A 22,958-nucleotide genomic window follows, 5' to 3' on the forward strand; every position below is an offset into this window, starting at 1 on the left:
CATTTTACACCATTAATAGTGTTTTTGCTTTCATTGTGGATTTCCTTATCTCTTTGTATACATATACAAGTGCACATACATATGCACACACACAAATGATAGTATCAAACAGGCTAGTGTCTACCCTGATGTAGAATCTAGATCACAATAAACAATCTCTAATGAGATCATCACTGACAAATTGACAAGGGTCTTGTCTTAGCTTAGTCTGTTTCTGGACTTCACATACTCCCAACAGAAAGAACACCAGGTTCTTAACATGAACATGCTTATTTCACTTCTCTCAGGATGAGTTCTCTTTTCTCACTTCTGGAAATATTATGAGCCAGGAGTTTGAAATTTTAGTGGCCACATGATTATGACTCGTGGCCCAAACATTTGGTCTAATGAGAGAGAACTAGTCCAAGGCTGAGAGAGATGCAGAGAAAGAGAGATAGAGGCAGAGACAGAGAGAGAGACAGAGACAACAGAGAGAGACAGAGACAGAGAATGGTGAAAGATGAGGACCAGACTTAGAATCAGCAGAGATGAACTTTCATCATAAGCTTGCAACTTGCTTTGTGATATTGAGTAAATCACTTATGTGATTTATGTTCAGAATCTTGTCTGAGTTTAATGGACAAATACACACCATGAAGAAATTCCAAAGAACCAGCATTTTCAGAAAAAGCTCGAAGTTGGACCTAACATTTTACTCAATGAACTCTTCTGTTGTAGCAATAGAACACTAGATGGTCAGAATATTTCCAGCTTCTTTTATTCATATTCCCATACCAATGATATTGAACCCTTGACTCCTGAGACTCCCTTCCTGAACTCAGTCTTTCTCTTTCCTTATCACCATCCACTTTAATCCCATTCCACCAATGTTATACTTCAGATCCATTTGCCTTTTCTACTTTGTCCTTTGGAGTACCTATTCCATAATTTACAAATTTCATTTCATTTTATACCATTTTCTCTCTTATTCTTTCCATCTTCTTGCTCTTACTGGGATTTGGCTTCTTCCACATGACATTGCATACCTGGCCATCTTTCTTCACTGGTTACACTTTTTCTCATACCCCTGATTCATTATTTGAGGTGGTAGAGACCTCCCTAAGGTCACATTACATACATATATCATGTATGTCTTGTACATATTTCTTTATATGTTGTCTTTCTCATTAAAATGCAAATTCTTTAAGGAATGGGACTATTTTTGCCTTTCTTTTATCTCCAAGCTTAACACAATACCGAGCATGAAGTAAATCCTTGTTGATTCATTGGTTGTTCCCCATTGCCACTCCAAGACTCACTCACTACTGTCAATACTTAACAACCTGCCCTCTTTTGAGTTTCATGCAATCCAAATTTATCACTGATTCTAGATTCTCGTAGTCATTATCTATTGCTTCTCCAGGATATTTTCCCTCTTTTTTCATTTTATAGATGAGAAAACTGAAATAGATATCGGTTAAGTGATTTGCAAGGATCATACAGCTTATTAGTATCTGAGGCAGGATTTGAGCCCTGGCCTTCCTGAATCTTAGTTCAACTCTCTATTCACTGCACTACCTAACTGCTAGAGAATTCAGAAACAAAAACCCAAAGAGGAGAGTAACCAGCTGTTGAGAAGATCAAAGGAGATAACACAGAGTGCTTTGAAAACCTTAAATGTTAACTTCTTATTGGCTGTCTTCCTACCTGTCTGACCCTTCCCACTCAGTTTCCTTTGCTGGTTCTTCATCTATGCCAGGCCCACTCACTATGGTTGACCCCTGAGGTTCTATCCTGGGCCTTCTTTCTTTTCTGTATATGCTCTCTCACTTGGAAATTTCATTGGCTCCCATGGATTCGATTACCATCTGCATACAGATGACTCTCAGGTCTAGATATCCAGCCCTAGTAACTTTCCTGAATGCTTGTCCTGTATCTCTAACTACCTATGGATATTCAAAACCGGCTGTCCTTTAGACATCTGAAACTCATCATGTCTAAGAGTGGGCTTTGTACCTGTTCTTCCCCCTCCACCCCCCACCCAAAACCCTATCCTTCTTCTGAACTGTCAAGAGGACTACCATTCTTCCAGTTATACAGGTTGGCAGTCTTGGCGTCATCCTCAAACCCTTATTCTATAGAACCTATCAATTGCCAAATTTTATCATTTATTTCTCCATAATGTCTCTCAAACATGATTTTCCCTTTACTCACAGAGCCATGCTTTCCCCCATATTTAAGACCTCATCACCTCTCCCCTAGACTATTTCATTAGCCTCCTAATTATTCTCCCTGTCTCAAGCCCCTTCTCCTTCCAATCCATCCTGGACTAAGTAACCAAAGGGATTTTCCTAAAGTGGAGGTTTGATCAGTTGATTCATTGGTTGCTCCCCACTCCCACTCCATGAATTCTAGGATCAAATATAAATGCCTCTATTTGACATTTGAAGCTCTTCATGACCTGGTCCCTTTTTATCTTTCCAGTCTTTTCACACTTTTCACCCTTCCACTTATTCTGAAATCCAGCAGTACTGGACTACTTGATACCCCAAATTTTGTCTCTGTCCTTTTGCATTCCCCGTGTCTGGAATGCTCTCCCCTCTCATTCTTAGACTCTCTGGCTTCACTGAAAAATGAGCTCCAGGATCACTTTCTGGAGGAGGACTTTCCAAATCCCCTTAGTTTTTGCTGCCTTTATTATTTATTCATCCCTAAGGTTACTTCCCACCTACTCTGTATGTGTCTTGTATAGAGCATTGGCTATATGAAGTCTTTCCCTTTGAGATGTTAGCTCTTTGTTTTATTTTATTTTGTACTTAAGAAATAGAACAAGTATTCCCATAACATAGAATAGAAAAAAGAAAGGATGATTGTATATGAAACTGCAAATTTATTATGTACAAGCTGCTATTCTTTTAAAATACATAATAAAATTATCATGTAACTTTCTTTTTTCTTTTTTTTTCTTCCCTTTCCCCCTTCCCCCACCCCGCCCTAGATGGGCTATCATTAGACACACACATATACCTACTTCTATTTATTAGTTCTTAGGGATGTTGGCTCTTGAGGACAGGGATTGATGTGTCTTTTTCTTTGTACCTTTGATGCTTAGCCAAGTCTTGGTTCATAGTAGGTCTAAATACATATTTGCTGATTAAATGACTGATTGACTACCAATCTCTTAGTGCCTTCAGATAACTGTGACAATGTTACTGAAAAAATGCCAATCTATACTAGGAGGAAGACTCTTTAAAAAGAGTCCTCTACACTGATGAAATCACAGGTCTAGATTATATATGCTATATTTACTTATTTATGTACATAGACACATGTAGAATATGCACATACACATATAAGTTGTGTTATTTATTTTATATAATTTTTGTACTCTATATGTATATGTATGCATATGTGTGTATATATGTATATATATGTATACACACACACACACACACACACACACTATTACATGGGAGTAATAGCTTAGGAAAAATGGGTCTTACCTGCAATTCTCCCTCCATTATACTGAGCAGTCGGATGAGATCTTCTTTGGATAACTCTAGAGATTTCTTGTTCCCCTGTTCTCTTTCTCCAGATGTTTTCAAGTGTCGTTTGACAGTTGCTGAGACCATGACATCACTCTCCTTTTTGTTTGTTTTTTTCTTTTTCTTTGCATCTTCTGGAAGGTTTTTATCTTCAGCAATGGTGATGTCAGAGGGTTGAGGGCAGGAGAAGTGCCCGTTTGATGAGCTTTCACCACCTTGATTTCGGGATCTCATTCCCACCTACAATGAAAACAAACAAACATGTATCTGACTACTGCATAAAATTATTTTACTCTGAATACTTAGTATCCTGGAGCAGATTTACTATTTTACCAGATACAGTGCATCAAAACCTTTCTTCCCCTTTAAACTAAACTAAATATATATTTAGTATTCCAATTTTGAAACCTGATTTTTTTAAAAACAACATAAAGGATAGAATGAACAGGAAAGATCTTCCTGGGAGATATAGCTATGTATCATGATTTATATGTGAGCCTGTGTGTATGGGAGCAAGCAGATAGGAAGTTATGGTGATATGGAATATTTTTTTCCACAGTTTCTATTTCATCATCTGTTATTTTCCAGTTAATCTTTTATAGAAACTAAAATAAAAGAGGGCTAGGATTGGGATGAATAGATGTCAATTGAAAATTGAGAATACGCAATTTTGGCATAGCATAAACACAATCAGAGAAACCTAAATAACTAGTTGAGTGACCCTGGGCAAGTCACTTAACCCTATTTGCCTCAGTTTCATCTGAAAAATGAGCTGGAGAAGGAAATGTCAAACCACTCCATTATTTTGGATTATATGTCCTCTGAGGTACCTTGAAGTTCCAGAGCCACGATCTTATGATTCTTCCAGTGATGTCACATGGCTACAAGTCAAGGTATTTAACTACAGTATGAAGAGAATTGAAGCCAAGGTTCACACAAAGTCAGTTAGTCTATAAACATTTATTAAATACCTACTATGCATTGGGTACTGCATTAAGTGCTAGGGGTATAAAAACAAATGAAAAAGACAATCCATGTTCTTAAGGAGTTCACAGTCTAATATGGGGAACACGTAATCTATTGTAAGCAAACAAGATGTAGATAAAATAAAGTTGAAGATGATCAAGAGAAAGAAGACACTAGAATGGAATAGGTATCAGGAAAGAGTTCCTGTAAAAGATGGGAGTTTTAACTGAAACTTTAAGGAAGCAAGGAGGGAGAGTTGAGAAAGGAAAGAGTTCCAGGCATGGGATTTAGCCAGTAAAAATGCCCAGAGTACAGAGATGGAGTATCTTGTTTGAGGAAGTGGAAGAAAATGAGTATCCCTGGATCATAGGCCACGTAGGGTGGGCTGGGGAAGGGAAGGGAAGCTGTATAAGAAGACTAAAAAGGAAGAAAGGGCAGGTTATTAAGGACTTTGAATTCCAAACAGAGGGTTTCTTATTTGATAGAGATCATATCATTGGAAATGATAGGGAGCCATTGAAGTTTACCAAAAAGGTGGGCAGTGATATGCTCAGACCTGATCTTTAGGAAGATCACTTTGACAGCTGAGTGAGTGGAGAAGGAATTGGAGTGGGGAGAGACAATGAAGGAAGACCAAATCCCAGGGTATTGCAAGAGTCTAGGTGTGAGAACCTGCAGGAAGGTGGCAGTGTCAGAGGAGAGAATGTGGCATATGGGAGGGATGTTTTGAAGATAAAATCAACAGGCATTGGCAACAGATTGGATATGGGAGATAAGAGAGAGTGAGAAACCGAGAATGACACCTAAGTTACAAGCCCAGGATACTGGGAGTATGGTGATACCCTCAACAGTATTAGAGATGTTAGGAAGATGGTAAGGTTGATGGGAAAATAATCAATTCTATTTGAGGTATCCATGGGAAAATCACTTTGAAATGTCAAATGGGCAGTTGGAGATATAAGACTGTAGGTCAGCAGAGAAATTAGGGCTATATAAGGAGACTTGAGAATCATTAGCATAGAGATGAAAATAGAATCCAAAATTCAATCAAGAGTTGATATGAACAAAACACAACACTTAACAAAAGAAGGAATTACACCAGGGCAATAGGGTAAAGGATGTCATCAGAGAAATGTATGATGACATGCCCATAGACAAGAGCTGAACAGGATGGGTAGATATAGATAGATTATAATCTGCATGTGATGACATGCCCACCCCACCCCAAGGAAGGACTGCTCATATAACAAGAGGGAGGGATAAGCCATGGACAGCCTATATGCTCTACACAATGTCAAGAGAATCAACATCATAGTCACAGAACCTGAAAATTGGAAGGGATCACAGCCACCATCGAGTTTAATTTATACACAAAAGGAACCCCCACTATACAATATCCAACAAATAGTCATCTAGGCTAGGCTTGAAGACCTCCCAAGAGAAAACCTATCACCTCTTGAAACAACCCATTCCTCTCTGGGACAACTCTCATTGTTAGGTGTTTTGTCCTGAGAGCAAACCAAAATTAGACTCTATTGAATCTTCTACACATTGCTTCTTCAAATGGCAGCCTTCACCACATAACAGCCCTACAAGTACATAAAGATAGTTATGTTGGGGGGAACTAGGTGGTGCAGTGGATAATGCACTGATCCTAGATTCAGGAGGACCTGAATTCAAATCTGACCTCAGATACTTGACACTTACTAGCTGTGTGATCCTGGCAAGTCACTATGCCCTCATTGCCCCACAAAAAGAGATAGTTGGGGGCATCTAGGTGGCACAGTGGATGAAGCACCAGCCCTGGATTCAGGAAGACTTGAGTTCAAATCTGGCCTCAGACACTTAACAGTTATTAGTTGTGTGACCCTGGGCAAGTCACTTAACCCTCATTGTCTCACCCCCCAAAAAAAAGATAGTTATGGTTTCCCTCCAGAATTCTAGACTAAATAAATCCACTTCCTTCAACTGAAGAAAGTCTTCATTCAGCACGTTGAGTGGACCCCTACGGCAGATATGCAGGAAGACATGGACAAGAGCTGAACAGGATGGGCAGCTAAGGATAGATTATTATCTGTACCCTTTAAATAAAATTTGTACATATTTGATTACCTGTTGTTTCCTCTATTAGAACATGAGTTCCCTGAGAACAGAGACCATTTTTTACCTTTCTTTGTACCCCAAGCCTTTAGCACAGCACCTGGCTCATGGTAGTCACTAAAAAAATGACTGACTATCATTGAAGGATTCCACTGCTTTCCTTATCAAGCTCCCCTCCTAATTCTCTGCACTTTATCTACAATGCCACAGCAACCTACTCACACTAGAAATTCACTCCACCCCTGGCCTTCTCACATTGGAAGTACAATCTGCCCCTTCAGCCTGCACCTCTGATTGGCCAGTTCCCCCCACAAACCTCCATTTTCAGGAAAGTCCCCTGGCCAGCTATATTCTTCTCCTGACTCTATTTGGCTCTCCTGGCTCTGCCAACTTTCTCTACCATGGTACTTTTTCCTCCTCCTCTGCCCCCCACTTCCTGTTTTTCAGCTTCCTTTTACATCTTGTTCCCTCTCCCCACCCCCACCCCCATTAGAATACAAACTCCTGAAAGCTAGGATTGCCTTTTTTCTGTGTATTCCCAGAATTTAGTACAGTGTTTGGCACATAATAAGTACTTAACAAATGGTTGTTGACTTCACTTGAATGAGACCTCTGCCTTGATGCAATCACAGATCCATTGGAATATCGGAGTATTGGGGTCCCCGAACCCATAATGTTATAAATACAGTGGCTCATACCATTGGATAGCTTTCAAGTAGAACAATATGCCATTTTAACACAATGCAATATATTCCTCAACACCCATTCCAGATTAAGTACAAGAGCCACATTATCTGAAAGCAGATCTCCATTCTGAATGCAACGCCTCAGGGAAAGCTGTACCAGTACCAGGTTTATAATAGAAAAAAATAAATATTATATGATGTTTCCTCTCAGATAGGAGCCATTCAATTCTGGTAACAAATATTGAAATCTACGTCCCAGTTGCCTTTCTGAATTGAGCCCTTGGAATTCAATGGCTCTGTTTCTGTGACATCCTGAAGGCCCCAACCCTTGTTCACAAAACAATTTAGGAAAGCTGGCTCCTAACGCTGACCCTCCCTCCTCTGCTTTCATCCTTTATACTACATTCAGGAAATAGCTCTCACAATCCCAGACCATCCCCCCATGAACAAAGCATTGTTCTCCTAGGTGTTTCCTTGTAATAGAAGCCAGAGCATTTCATAGCAGATCTACTGTGTTTCATCACAGCATGTTTGTGAGCAAAGAGGGCTGATGCAAGCCTTAAAAGAAAAAAAAAAAGTGATGAATAGAAAGATTGAAATTTAACTCATGACCTGTTACATAGCAAAAGGAAGACACATGGACTTCCCAAACTGCAATATAAGTCACTCCCTAGGACTCCACCTCTCCCACATTGGAATTCCTTTGATCTGAAATAATTTTCTCTGGAAGATCTGGAGTTACTTTGTGATGATAGATCAGATTTTGACTAGAAGGCCTCACTTTATATCATACATTGATGAAAACCTAGGCAATGATTTGCAAAGCATAGGAAATATGGTCATTTCTGCACTCCATCATATGTAGTCATCTGTTTCACACATTTGTCTTATCTTCTTGTATCATTTACTGCTACTTCTCTTGGGCCCCTGCAGCACCACCCTGAGCACATATATATCTATGCACACACTCACCTATATGTGGAAAAGAATACAAGTATCTGCTCAAATATCAGTTCTGTTTCAAAGTTATTCTAACAATCTTACTCTTTGTGAAGAATGGATCATCAGGGATTTGTGATTCTATTAGAATGGCTATTCACTCCACTGACTCAGACTGAAATGAGCATATAAATTACCAGAAAAACCTTAGAAAGTGTTGCTTGAGGTTCAGAGGGGTTAAATGACTTAGGTTAGAACAGAGGCAGAATTTGAACCCAGATCTTCCTGATTCTAAGATCAGCATTCTATCCACTAATGCTGCCTATTTTCAATCATATTATAGGTAGCTTAAAAAAAAGAAAAGTTCTCAATACATTTTAGAATTATCTGAGATTAGCATGTATCTGTTGAAGAATTCAAGAAACAATTTCCTTCCATCTAAAGTCAGAGAGGCAGTGTGTTACAGTGGATGGAGAGGCAGGAGCCTTGGAGGCAGGAAGACCTGAGTTCAAGTGTGGCCTCATACATGCTGGCTGCTTAACGCTGAGCAAATTACTCAAACTCTCAGTGTTTTCAGCAATTCTCTAAGACTATATATTGTAGAGAAAGTGCTAACTTTCAGTGAAAGAGAAAGTTCTCTCATCAAGGAGGTGGTTATACCAATGAAATCACAGGTCCAGTCTCTATCCCCCATCTCCTAAAACCAGTGAACAGATTTTGGTCATAGCAAACATTTTCTCGATGTTTGATAAATATTTCAATTTTTTTTTCTTTACCACATGCACATGGATTATAGCTACCTATTTCTCTGGAAATCAATGGGAGTTTCCCATCTTTATCTCTTCAACAAATTCAACAGGCAGTAACCTGCCCTAGCTTCATATTCCATATATGGAGGAAACTGGAAATCACCAAACAACATCTTTTCTTTACTGTATCACTCTCTCCTCCTTCCTCCCAGGAAATCACACTATTCTGATACTCTTTCTCTTGTTCTGTCCTTAACAGGATTCTCATACAAACACCAAAGTCTTGTGACTCCAGTGCCCTTTCTACTCTGCCACATTGTATCCATGACACCACATTGTCTTCTCCATTGTATGGTGATTATATTATCTGCCTGACCAACTTTTCTTTTTCTTTTTTCTTTTTTTTTTTTGGCAGGGCAATGAGGGTTAAGTGACTTGCCCAGAGTCACACAGCTAGTAAGTGTCAAGTGCTTGAGGATGGATTTGAACTCAGGTCCTCCTGAATCCAAGGTCAGTGCTTTATCCACTGCGCCACCTAGCTGCCCCCTGACCAACTTTTCTTCACAATGTTTTCTGCTAACTTAAAAATGCTCATATCTTTTCCTGTGCAAGATCATAAACATAAGTCATGCTTAACATAATTATTTTTTTTTTAAATGGTATTTGGTCCCTTAGTGGCCAAAAGGATAGTACCATGTCCCTTTCTTTTTCCTCTTCAGGTAGTATTTCTGTTTTAATATCTAATATGTTTGATCACCATCAATTCTACCTTTCCGGTTGAATCTGGCAACATCTCTCTATTAGTTGGTCCCAGTGAGGGCTGTGGAGCATAAGTATGTCTTGGAGAAAATCTCATTAAAGGAGTTGAGGCATGAGACTTCCAGGGAACTGTAGACAGAAGTTGTCAGAGGATGTTAGAAAACAGTGCTAGGTGCTGTTTCAGGACATGAAGTAGTTTGTAGTGAAGGAAACTGACATTCTGCTCCCAAGAGCATCACAGTCTAAGAGGATCAAAGGCATCAGAGGGTCTGTTCTCCCAGGAATTCAAGGGCTGGGAAATGAGTACTCCATAAGTGAGGTATCTTCTGAGTGTGATTCTTCCCCTGACATCGTTTTCCCCCACTTAATAGTATTTTATTATTTCCAATTACATGTAAATATAATTTTCAACATTCATTTTTGTAAGATTTTGAATTCCAAATTTTTCTCTCTCCCTCCCTTCCCTCCTTCCTCCAGAAGATGACAAGCAATCTGATATAGGTTATACATGTACAATCATCTTAAATATATTTCCATATTAATCATGTTGTGAAAGAAGAATCAAAACAAAAGGGAAAACCCACAAGAAAGTAAAAACAAAAACAAAAAAAAAGTGAGAGTGGTATGCCTTGATCTGCATTCAGACTCCATATTTCTTTCTCTGGATGTGGAGAGCATTTTCCATCATGAATCTTTTGGAATTGTCTTGGATCATTGTGTTGCTGAGAAGAACTAAGTCTATCATAGTCGATCATTACATAACATTGCTGTTTCTGAGTATAATGTTCTCCTGGTTCTGCTCACTTTACTCAGCATCAGTTCAAATAAACCTTTCCAGGTTTTTCTGAAATCTGCCTGCTTATCATTTCTTTTTGTTGTTGTTGTTGGGTTTTTTTGTTTGTTTGGGGGAGGGTTGTATGTTTGTTTTTTGTTTTGTTTTGTTTTGGCAAGGCAATGAGGGTTAAGTGACTTGCCCAGGGTCGCACAGCTAGTATGTGTCAAATATCTGAGGCCAGATTTAAACTCAGGTCCTCCTGAATCCAGGGCCGGTGTTTATCCACTGAGACACCTAGCTTCCCTCTGCTCATCATTTCTTAGAGCGCAATAGTACTCCATTATATTCATATACCACATTTGTTCAGCCATTCCACAATTGATAGGCATTCCCTCGATTTCCAATTCTTTGCCACCACAAAAAGAGCTGTTGTAAATATTTTTGTACATATGGGTCCTTTTCCTTTTTTTTTTAATAATCTCTTTGGAATACAGTCTAGTAGTGGTATAGCTGGGTCAAAGAGTATGTACAGTTTTATAGCCCTTTGGGCATATTTCCAAATTACTCTCCAGAATGGATGGATTAGTTCACAACTCCATCAACAATGCATTAGGGTTCCAATTTTCCCACATTTTTTCCAACATTTATCATTTCCCTTTTTTAAAAAAATTAACCAATCTGATAGGTGTGACCCGGTACTATTGTATTTCTCTAATCAATATTCCCAGACATCTTGAAATGAGGCTCAAACCTGGCAACTAATATGAGTTTAGTGGCAGTCCCCAGAGACCCAATAGCATAGTTATCATCTGCTAACCAATAATACCATACAACTATAAAAAAATCATAGAATGATAGATCTAGAGAAGAAAAGGAACCTCGCAGGGATGCTATAGAGAAGCCAACTTGCAATTTACTCAAATTCTTTTTGGCCTCTGGCAAGCAGAGACAGTAAATAGAGTTCATTAAAGGGGACCCAAATCCACTTAAAATCCATCGAAGTTTCTGTGCCTCAGTATAACAGAAGCACTAGAAGGCCTGGGCTCCCATCGACTCAGAAATTGGGGAAGAGAGTGATAGCTCTCCATGCAGGGCATCTTATGAATGTGCTGAATCTTGGAATGAGAACATAAAGTTAACATTGAAAATAAATTTATTCTGGCCCATGGTAAAGGATCACTTGGACTATCCCAGAAACCCATACTGAATTCCCAATTACTTCCCTCCCCAGTTTCCCTCACTAGTACGGTCTGATCATTTCCTCATACATAAATACTTTCCTTAATTTTACTCCCCCCACTTTGTGATCTGCTGGCATACTCCTGTACAGGAAGCCAAATTACAGAGTGGTGCTGAGTTGGAAGGATTCCAGGATCCTAAGAGCAAAGTGGGACCCATCAGAGAGGGTGAAGAATTGTATTGGTTGGCTACAGTGAGAGCTTTATATGTATTTTATATCTATTTGGGGGCTCCCATGAGTAATTTAGGCCTTCTGAATTTTCTAGGACTGAAATATATTTATTATGAGTGCCAACTTACCATATTCATGAAAACTAGACACCAGCTATCCATCAACTGTGTCCAGAGATTTCCCAGAGCAAACTCAGGTTAGGGGCAATGATGAGCCATAGATATTGTTCTTTTAGGGAAGTCCCTGAGACTGAATAGGGTCCAAAAGATCTCAGAGCTTATGAAATTTCTGGGTCATGGATGTATCCATATAGCATTTGACTTTTTACAAGCAGTTTCTTGTCAAGTTGGTAAAAACAAATATTGTCCCATTTTATGGGAACTAAGGCTCAAAAAGGTTAAATAACTTGCCTGTAATCACATGCCTAGTAAGTGGGAGTCAGTATTCAGTTCTGGGTCTCTTTACTCCAACTCTGGTTTTATTCATCCTATATTAAGCTAACTAGGGTCTTTTGGCAACCTTCAAATTATTTCATGTAGACTATCATTTATTCTCTCTCTATATGAAACTGGCTTGGCATATATACCATGAAAAATTTAAAAAACGCTTTAGACAATGTCTAGTAGGGTATGAGCTTCTTAAGAGTATCTAATTCTACCATTAAACACTTTCCCCCAAAATTGTCATGTATGTTTATTATTACCAAGTTTCCAAGCAAATAGCTGCAAGTAGATCACAAATAATGATGATGATAACTATAATAGCTGGCATTTATAAAACACCATAAGGTTTGCAAAACATTTGACAAATATTTCATTTTATCCCCACAAACCCCCAAAAGATAAGAACTATTATTATCCTCTTTTTACAGATGAGGAAACTGAGGCAGACCTGCCCAAGATCACATGGCTAGTAAGTATCTGAGACTGGATTTGCATAGTCAGCTTCATCCTCTACTTTGATTTTAGAGTTCTGATTCTACCAGACATAATCATCAGAGAAAAGTAACTTTTCCCTAGCCAAGCAACACAGTAACATTGACAAGCATTCATCAAATGTAGGACAGACTAAGCTTCCCCACCTTGAATAATTTGAAAAGTCAAACGCAAATAATCTGCCACAGGTGGTCATGCAAGATTCAAACAGCAGTTGTCATCAGAGTATTATGCAAAAATAAAACCCCATGAAAGCTTAACCTGAAGCCGAAGAACTTTTAAAACGTTTCACTGTACAGAAATCATGCTTAATATGTATCGTCGCCAATCCTTAGGGAAAGAAGAGATGAAAACAGGATGTGTAGGCTGAATTGAGATCAACAAACTCATTTGTCGAAAAGACCCCTGGATCAGAACAAAGGCAGCTCTTTTTAAAATCTGGGTTAGCCAAATCCTTTCCATTGTGCTAACAGAAGTTACATTCAGGTAGCACAGGAAGAATTTGGCACTCTGCCAGCTTCTTAATTGACATTCTGATGGCATAGAATATCAACTTCCTCCATGTGGGCTATCCTGGGGGAATGAATGGGTATCCCCTAAAAAAGAAAGTTACAGGATAATAAATAAAGTTACAGCCTAATTGAAAATTCATACCAAAGATTTTTACTTCATCTTCTACAATATTTTTTGGAGGAAGGGAACACAGATTCTTTTCTTTTTCAGAATCAAATTGTGCAGACATATTTAATGAAATGCACTTATGATCACTTTTAGGAAGATCAGTAGGAAATCTTAATGTGGAATGTGCTGAGCAGGGTAAAAAATGAGAGAAGATGAAAAGAATAAATGTTATTCCATATCTCTTTCTCCTATCTATTGCACTCTATCCCCTCGGGTGCTTCTGATAAATGCAGGCACGACTGGAACATGTTGCTACACCAGCAGCACCACAGGAATCAGATAATGTAAAGACTTTTATGCACCCCTCCTGCTCAGACTTACCAAGGCATTCATATGGCATTCTGTTGCTTGGTATTGTATCTTTATCAGAAGCAACTAAAGTGAGAGTGCAAAAAGAGCAAGACATTTTGATCAAAGCCATTGGCTTCTACCACATCAACTAAGATTTGGGGATTTACATTTAACAGAGGTGTCAGAAAGTATTGTGAAGTCAGGTGTTGCCAAGTCATATAATCACTTCTTTTTTGTACTTGTTTTTAAAAACATTCAGAACAGTGACTAGGAATAATTGGACCTGGGACAAATTGAGTTTAGAGGCATGGTTTTCCTTATTAGAATGTCTTTAAGGGCACAACCTCTCTCTTTTGTTTCCATACTCCACCCACCCACCCCCAACCCCCTAGGTTTAGTACAGTTCTTGGTAAACAGTAAGCACTTAATCATTGTTGTTTGTTTTTTCAATTTCCCACTCATTCTGTGGATGGTCTAACCAGGAAGTCTTTTCATTTTGGAACATCTCTCAATGAGTTCATCTTTAGCCTCTTGGGGATGGAGGATAGGGATATGTTGATGCTGGGATAGGAGGCCAACAGTACCTGACAGCCTGGGGGTGGGTGATCCCCAGTGGCAGCATCGCTGATGAAGATAAGTAAGATAGTCTTCAAAGTTTACTTTGTGAAAAGTAGTTAAGAAGGAACCCCCAGTAAAGAAGCACCCTATCTCTCCTGTATTAGCACCCTAGAGAAGAACCCTGTTGCTCTTGTTTATATATCTATGGTTGTTTTTGTGGGGGATTGTTTTTGTTTTTTGAAAACCATAGCAATACCATTCATTTCTAACTTTTAGTTCATCAGCATTTTTTTCTCTTTGCCCTCCTGCTATTCTAACAAAAGATCTCACCAGAGAGATATGTTTGCCAAAAATATTTCCCAGTCTCAATAATTGGTGAACACCCATGTTAGTTATTGGGATAAGAATTAAGTAAACAATACAAGAAGGGACCACCAGCATCAGAAAATACTGTCTGAGTTGCACTCTGGCAAGTTAAGCAAGGCTAGCTCTAAGGCAAATGTAGGTACAATTTTTAGAAGCCATTTATACTACTCAGACACTGTTCATTCCTGTTATTCCTGAGTCAAGTTATTTCTTTTGTAATAACAATATAAGTATATATTATATTTATATAGTATGTTTTAAGGTTTGCAAGGCACTTTACAAATATCATTTTATCCTCACAATAACCCTGGGAAATAGGGGCTATTATTTTATCCATAGTTTACAGATGAGGAAACTGAGGTAGACAGAGGTTAATTGACCAGCCCGAGGTCACACAGCTTAAAAAATGTCTGAGGCTGCATTTGAACTCAGATCTTTCTGACTCTAGGTCCAACTCTCTATCAACTATGCCACCCTGAAATCCAGATCAATTTGTCCAAAGCTACTCTGTAGATATTTTTTTTACTTATCTATTTATTCAACAAACCCATCATAAGTTTCTACTATTATCCAACAAACTTTAAAGTACTATAGAAATGCTAGCTATTATTTTAAACCTATTTGATCAAAAATCATAAACACATATTGTATGATTTCAAATAGTCCTGTCATATTGGGAGGGGGCATAAGATTTCTACAAATGATAAATTAGAGGCTTACTGGCTTAAAAAAAGACCAAAACTCCTTGCAAAAGGCCTATTCCCTAGTGCTTTTTATATGATTCAATTTATTAAAAATGCATTTATATACAACTATGAGTGTTGAGCTAATCATATTGCCTCACTAAATGTGAGTTTCTAAATTTAAAAATGAGGAACTTGGGTGAGATAATCTTTCTTAGGGAAAGATAAACACACTAATTACTGTTAGTGAACCTGTGAATTGGTCCAAACATTCTGGAAAGTATTTTGGAAGGAAGGAAGGCCTAATATATAAATCAAAGTATTTATAATAGCACTTTTTATTGTAGAAAAAATTGGGAAAAAATAGATGTTCATCAATTGAATGGATAAAAAAGCTATAGCACATGAATGTAAGAGAATATTACTGCATTGTAAGAAAATGATGACTTATGACTATAGAGAAGCAGAGGAGGATTTACATGAATAGATGCAAAATAAAGTAAACAGATTCAGAAAAACAATATTCACAACAACTAATCAAGAGTCAGCAAGCATTTATTAAGTGCTTACTCTGTGCCAAGCATCATTATAAGTGCTGGGGAACGGGGGCGGCTAGGTGGCACAGTGGATAAAGCACCGGCCCTGGATTCAGGAGTACCTGAGTTCAAATCCGGCCTCAGGCACTTGACACTTACTAGCTGTGTGACCTTGGGCAAGTCACTTAACCCCCATTGCCCTGCCAAAAAAAAAAATAAGTGCTGGGGAAACAAAGAAAGGCAAAAACAGTTCCTGCCATCAAGAAGCTCAGTCTAATTGGGGGGGGGGGGCACCAGTCAAAAAACTATGGATAGAGCACTGGCCCCTGGATTCAGGAGGACCTGAGTTCAAATCCAGCCTTAGACACTTGACACTTACTAGCTGTGTGACCCTGGGCAAGTCACTTAACCCTCATTGCCCTCCCCAGCCCCCCCCCAAAAAAAAAAGAAAAAAAAAGATTGGGAAAGACATGGGTATGCTTGTTGGCAGCAGGGAGGCAACCAGAAGACATGGAAAGATTAAAGAATAGTAAGAGAATAGGGATAATAGAGAGATCATCCCTTGTGAACGTAGTGTGGTTTGTCTTGATGAGGAGTAGGGTTACCTCTTCAGGTAAGACAGGAATTAAGGAGATAGTGGGGGAAGGAATCCAAGTGATGTAAGATGAAGAGGAGGGGAAAAGAGGGAACTCTAAATGAAAGGCCTATTTTTTGTGAAATATGAGTTAAGGTTCTTAGCTGAGAAGGCAGGAAAAGGGGAAATCGTGGGAATTTGAGAAGGGAAGATAAGGTTTGGAAGAGCCTATATGATAATTGGGATCAGGAATCAATTACAGAGGTGTAGTAGGATTGCATGCAAGGGCCCAGTTAAGATTATGTAACATAAATTTGTAGTGGACACAGAGAGCATGATTTTGTGATTTTCTCCATTTTTGTTCAGTAAATGAGTAGGAATGAAAGTATTAGATAGTGGGAGCAATACAGATCTTGGGGCCTGGCCAGACATGATTGGCAGTATGTAAAGGTGCAGGAAGGTTGAGAATAGATGATAGTATAGAATTAAACAGTTCACTATGAGATAAAGGGTAGAGAGTAAATCTTAGAATGGAAGGGTTGAGGTCAGAGTGAGTACAAAAAACAGGGTTAGGGAGTCATAAGGAATACAGACACAGACACTTACACATATATACACATACACATACACTTATACAATGACACATACACATGTAATGACACATACACATACACTTACACATACACATATACATACAGATACAGTAAAGGAAATGTCATAAGGAAATAGAATTATAGAAGATTATGATCAGATAAAGGAATTTAAGAACTCATGACCATGGAAGTGGAACACTGGTAGGTGATGGCAAGACCAAGAGTATGTCCATTTCTGAGTATAGTGAGGTGAAATAGAGGAATAGGTCATAGGAAATGAGTAAACAAACTGGGTAGTTTGTGTGTTTCAAGGAATACCTATATCTATGTATATCTATCTACCTATATCTATTTATCTTTCCATATCTATATACTATGTTATATGCTTCCTTTTTAAATATAATTTCAGCAAAACCAACTAATGGCAGGGAACACTGAAGAAGGGCTTGCTTTCAATGGGAGTTCTGGCATAGTGTTTCAGTAACAGTGCCCTTTTAGACAGAGGTTGTAGTGCTCACATTGTTAGTACTTCCAATGAAAAAAAAAGAAAATATCTGTCCTTTTTCATATGATTACAGAATTTTTAGGTGTAAAAGGTCAATGAGGTCAGGCAGTTTATTCTCTGCCAATGCAAGATGGTTCTCTTTTGCATATTTTTATTTCTTAGTTGAGCCTAGTTATAAATATCCCAACTCATGGAGTTTTTATAGCTTCCCCTGGGAAGCTATCCTACATTCTGATTGAACATACCATTCCTAAATGTTCCTAAAACTCCACTCAAGTTTTCTTTAACCCCTTTTCATTTCATAACCATAACCCTGTTTCCATGGTAAACCATTCTCAACAATTAATTTCTTCTCATTATTTCTGTATATTAAAACCTCATGATGGTCAAAGCTGCTTCTGAAATGAAAACAATTGACTCTACTGGGGCAGACTCACCTGACTAATGGTTTCGCATTTAGAGAAAATGAGAAATTATATCACTTCACACATGCTGAGCCTTTGGTTATGGCTCAGGAAAGAGGACTCTTTGAGAGTTGTTATAGATTGTCCCCTAAAGACACCCACATTCTGTTACTGTGGAAAAGAAGACCAAAAAGATGATGGCCCTTGAAATACAGTGGAAAAGCATTATCACACTTGTTGAAAACCATGGTGAGAATATTTCATGCTATCCTGCTTGACAGAATTGAACAAGCTGTGGGAAATGGGCTGGTTGCCTTTGGGAAACTGAAAACTTCTTTTACTGGCACCAAGCTTGGGCTTGAAATGAAGGCCCATTTTTAAAAAAATGCCTATGTTCTTATTTTTTTTTTTTTTTTTTTTTTTTTTTTTTTTTTTTTTTTTAGGCAATGGGGGTTAAGTGACTTGCCCATGGTCACACAGCTAGTAAGTGTCAAGTGTCTGAGGCCGGATTTGAACTCAGGTACTCCTGAATCCAGGGCCGGTGCTTTAACCACTGCGCCATCTAGCTGCCCCATATGTTCTTATGGTAATGCATATCTGTGAGTCACTGAAAATTATTGTTTCCAAAGAAATTAACAGAGGATCACCAAAATGCCAATGGAGAGGGACATGGCACATGTAAGCAGGTTGTAACATATTACAAATAAGGAATTTTATAAAAGAAACAGTGTAAAGGGAAACATAAAAGAAATGAATGACCTAAAAAGAAAGCCAGTCATGTGGCAATAAAAAGGGATAACCAATAAATGACCCAAATTCTCCATCAGTATCTTCACAATGTTAAGAGAATATGAGGGAGAGATCTTCAGCATTAAGGGAGGCCATGGAAGAGGGTTAAACAGGACAGAAAGTTATGACAAGGAGGGAATACTAACATCAACTGGATTGCAGATAAAATTGAAATATTGTACTAGCTGCTTGATAAATCCCAAGGATGATAAAATAGAACTAGAAAAGATTCACAAGTGGAAAACTGAAATGATCAAGGGAAGAAAGAAAATAAAGGCTGTTTTTATTATAATTCTTCATTGGTAAAAGATCCATGCATTTATTGGATCATGGATATAGAGATAGGGCTAGAAAGGATCTCAGAGGACATCTGGTCTCAGTTTATAGATAAGGAAACCAAAACCCAATGAGGTTAAACACCTTGCCCAAGGTCATCTAGATAGAAACTATACCAGAAATAAGCCTTGATTCCAGAGCCAGAGAACTTTTGAACATGCCACACTTCCTTCAAAGGATGAGTTGCTCCAACCTAGGTTGGTTTTCACAGACTCAAAAGTCTCTCTGTTTAGTGAAATTATCCAGAGTTTCTATTTCACTGACTTACAGACTTAGTGAACAAAGATAGAATTCTTGCTATGATGAGACCATGAAGTTGTTGTTGTTCATCCTTTGTTTTTGAAGAGGATCAATGACATCACAGAGTGATGTCTTGACTTGGATGTGAATTGGATTTAAGTGAGGCAAATTTGCACAAATTCTCTCTTCCAGTCATTGAAGTCTAGTGACAATAAAAAAGTCAGGATGGCTGAAGATAGCCTGGGGTGGCGGTGGATGACTTTGGCATCTTCAACGTCTAATCAGGCTCCAAGTGCTCCATAACACCTGGTTCAGCTACCTTCATGTCCATCAGAAGAAATTGTTCTCATCTACCCATTTAGCCTGGGGAAAGTATTCATTGCTTGAGGTAGACATTTCCCTAACTCACCAATGGGTTTGAGGGATGTCAGTTACTCTCATGGGGGTGTTCAGGGGAGACTAGTGTAAAAAAAAATTAACTGGACCCTAATCTGTAAACTATTAATTTAATATGGGAAGAGCCAATTGGGAGGCTCTCCTTCCCCCACTGCCTCACACAGCCTCATAAGTAAAAGCCTTTTTTTTTTTTAATTAAACACAAAAGAGGGTTTATTTATGAGAATAAACTTAGAGGTAAATACAAAGAAAAATACGACCTAACTACGTTTTAAATTTCTCCCTGCTGCTGTGAAATCTCCTCCCACATCTCTCACTTGTGGGTGTGGCTGCCATTGCCACTGCTGCCTATGCTTACACCCCCAAGCCACATCTCCTTCCCCAGTCACGCCTCCCTTTCTCCATAGCATCTCCCTGCATCTCCTTTCTCAGTACTTCTACCAACCACCACTCCTCTTCACTACTTCTTTTCACTCTTCCTCTCAGCAGCCCCTGCTCTCCTTCTCTTTTCTCTCAGTCCTCCCCTCTACATCTCTACTCCCCAGGCTATATAACCCTTCTCTTCCCAAAGGAACCTCAGACTGAGCTGCCCCCACCCACCAAGCTAATTTGTTGGTGCCCCCAGGGCTGGGCCCAAGGCCAGCCAGGGCACTAAGCCTTTGTGCCAAGCGTGCCCAGAGCCAGGGCCTGGGCAGAGGAAGCTGGCGTGTGCCTGAGGCCCTCCATGCACATCCCTGCTGAACGGGGCATGGATGCACAAGGCTTACACCCCTGGGGTGGTTTCAGGGAGAGCAGTCACGCTGGGGGAGGGGCGACCCATCTGGGGTGCCCAAGGTGAATTTTAGCTGCTTACATTAGCACTTCTGGGATGAGGGTTTACTGAGGCCTTTCTTTTTTTTTCCTTTCCTTTCTTTCTTTTTTTGTTTTCAACATTCATTTTCATAAGATTTAGAGTTCCAAATTTTTTTCCCTCCCTCCCTTTCCTCCCCCCTCCACAAGATCAGAATCAGGTTATATATGTACAATCCACAAGTGATCTTTTTATCAGTTCTTTCTATAGGGGTACATAGTAAGCTTCCTCATTAGTTCCTTGGGATTGTCTTGGATCATTGCACTGATGAGAGTAGTTAAGTCATTCACAATTGCTCATTGAACAATACTGCTGTCACTATGAATAATGTCCTCTCAGCTCTGCTCACTTCACTATACATTGATATTCATTAGTCTTTCAAGGTTTTTCAGGGATCATCCTGTTTGTCATTTCCTGTAGCACAAGACCATTCCACTACAATCATATAACACAGCTTTTTCCATCATTCCTCAATTGATGGACATTCCCTTGATTTTCAATTCTTAACCTCCACCAAGAGTTGCTATAAATATTTTTTGTACAATTTTCCCCCTTTTCTCTTTTTCATGATTACTATTGTTAACTGTTTCCCTTCCATCCTATTCCCTTCCCCATGATATTTATTCTATTATCCATCTTCTTTCATCCTATCACTCTTCAAAAGGGATTTGCTTCTATCTGTCCCCTCCCCCACTCTGCCCTTCCTTCTTTTGCCCCTCTCTCTTTATCCCCATTCCCCTCCTATTTTCCTGCAGGGTTAGAGAGATTACTCCACCCAATTGAGTGTGTACATTATTCCCTCCTAGAGCCAATTCTAAAGAGATTGAGGTCTTTGAGCCAATTTTGATGAGTGTTAGGCTCATTTACTGCCCAGATTAAATAGATTACTCCACCCAGTTGGGTGTGTCTGTTAGTCCTTCCTTGAGGCAGCTCTGATGAGTTTAAGATCTTTGAGCCTTTTCTGAAGAGTATAAAATTCATTTACTGCCCTGCTCCTCTCCCATCTCTTCCCCCATCTTTCATACTTATGGAGTATAAGCATTTTCCTGTTACTTTCATGTAGGATTTCACTTCTGCCCTTCCCCCTCCCCCTGTGAATTCCCTTCACCCTTCAATTTAACCCTAAAGATGTTATCATCTAGCTAAGTGACACAGTGGACAAATCATCACCCCTGGACCCAGGGGGATCCCAGCCAAAACTCAGCCTCAGACACAAGACAGTCACCCACTGTACAACCCCAGGTATGTCCCCCAGCTCCAATTGTTTTTATGGTTCTCTAGGGTCTTGTATTTGAAAGTCAAATTTGCCATTCAGTTCAGGTCTTTTCATCACAAATATCTGAAAGTCTTCTTTTTCATTAAAGTCCCATTTTTTCTGCTGAAAGATAATGCTGAGTTTTGCTGGGTAGGTGATTCTTGGTTGTAATCCCATTTCCTTTGCTCTTTGGAATATCATATTCCAGCTAGATCTTTGCTATCCTCGCTGGGGCTCCACAGTACTTGAATTCTTTCTTTTTGGCAGCTTGCGATATTTTCTCCTTGACCTGAGAGCTCTGGAATTTGGCTATAATATTCCTAGGAGTTTTCTTTTTGGGATCTCTTTCTGGAGGTGATCATTGGATTCTTTCAATTTCTATTTTAGCTTCTTCTTCTAGAATTTCAGGGCAATTTTCCCTGAGAATATCTTGGAAGATGGTGTCTTGGCTCTTTCCTTGATCATGGTTTTCAGGTAGACCAATAATTTTCAAATTATCTCTCCTGGACCTATTTTCCAGGTCAGCAGTTTTTCCCAGAAGATATTTCACATTGCCCTCTATTTTTTATTCATTTGGATTTGCTTTATTGTGTCTTGGTTTCTCATAAAGTCACTGGATTCCATTTGTTCAATCCTAATTCTTAGGCAATTATTTTCATCAGAGAGCTTTTGTACCTCCTTTTTCATTTGACTTTTCAAGCTGTTGACTTTTTTCTCATGTCTTTCCTGCATCACCCTCATTTCTCTTTCCATTTTTTCTTCTACCTCTCTAATTTTATCTTCAAAGTCCTTTTTGAGCACCTCTATGGCCTGAGACCAATTTGTGTTTTTCTTGGAAGCTTTAGATATAGGGGCCTGATGTTGATATCTTCTTCTGAGGGTGCCCCTTGGTTTTCCTTGTTACTGAAGAAACTTTCTATGGTCCTCACCTTTCTCTGTCTGCTCATCTTGCCTTTCTTTTACTAGACTTTTAGCTCCTTAAAGTGGGGCACTGTTTCCAGGCTGCAGTATCCCAAGCTTAAGAAGTCCCAGGTGGTATGATTTAAGGAGAATCAGG

The 22,958-nt window shown here is 39.0% G+C and overlaps 1 protein-coding gene across 3 annotated transcripts in view; it reads right to left on the reverse strand.

Annotated features, from left to right (window-relative positions):
• Positions 1 to 22,958, reverse strand: part of FILIP1 (filamin A interacting protein 1) — a 280,061-nt gene that overhangs the window by 161,758 nt on the left and 95,345 nt on the right. For all 3 annotated transcript variants that reach the window (XM_044001801.1, XM_044001800.1, XM_044001799.1), the window contains exon 2: positions 3,483 to 3,764. In XM_044001801.1, coding sequence (XP_043857736.1) covers positions 3,483 to 3,758 — 276 coding nt within the window. In that variant the 5' untranslated portion in view covers positions 3,759 to 3,764. The remainder of the gene's footprint in view (positions 1 to 3,482; positions 3,765 to 22,958) is intronic.

Source organism: Dromiciops gliroides, chromosome 4 (assembly GCF_019393635.1).
Source record: "Dromiciops gliroides isolate mDroGli1 chromosome 4, mDroGli1.pri, whole genome shotgun sequence".
Classification (NCBI taxonomy): domain Eukaryota; kingdom Metazoa; phylum Chordata; class Mammalia; order Microbiotheria; family Microbiotheriidae; genus Dromiciops; species Dromiciops gliroides.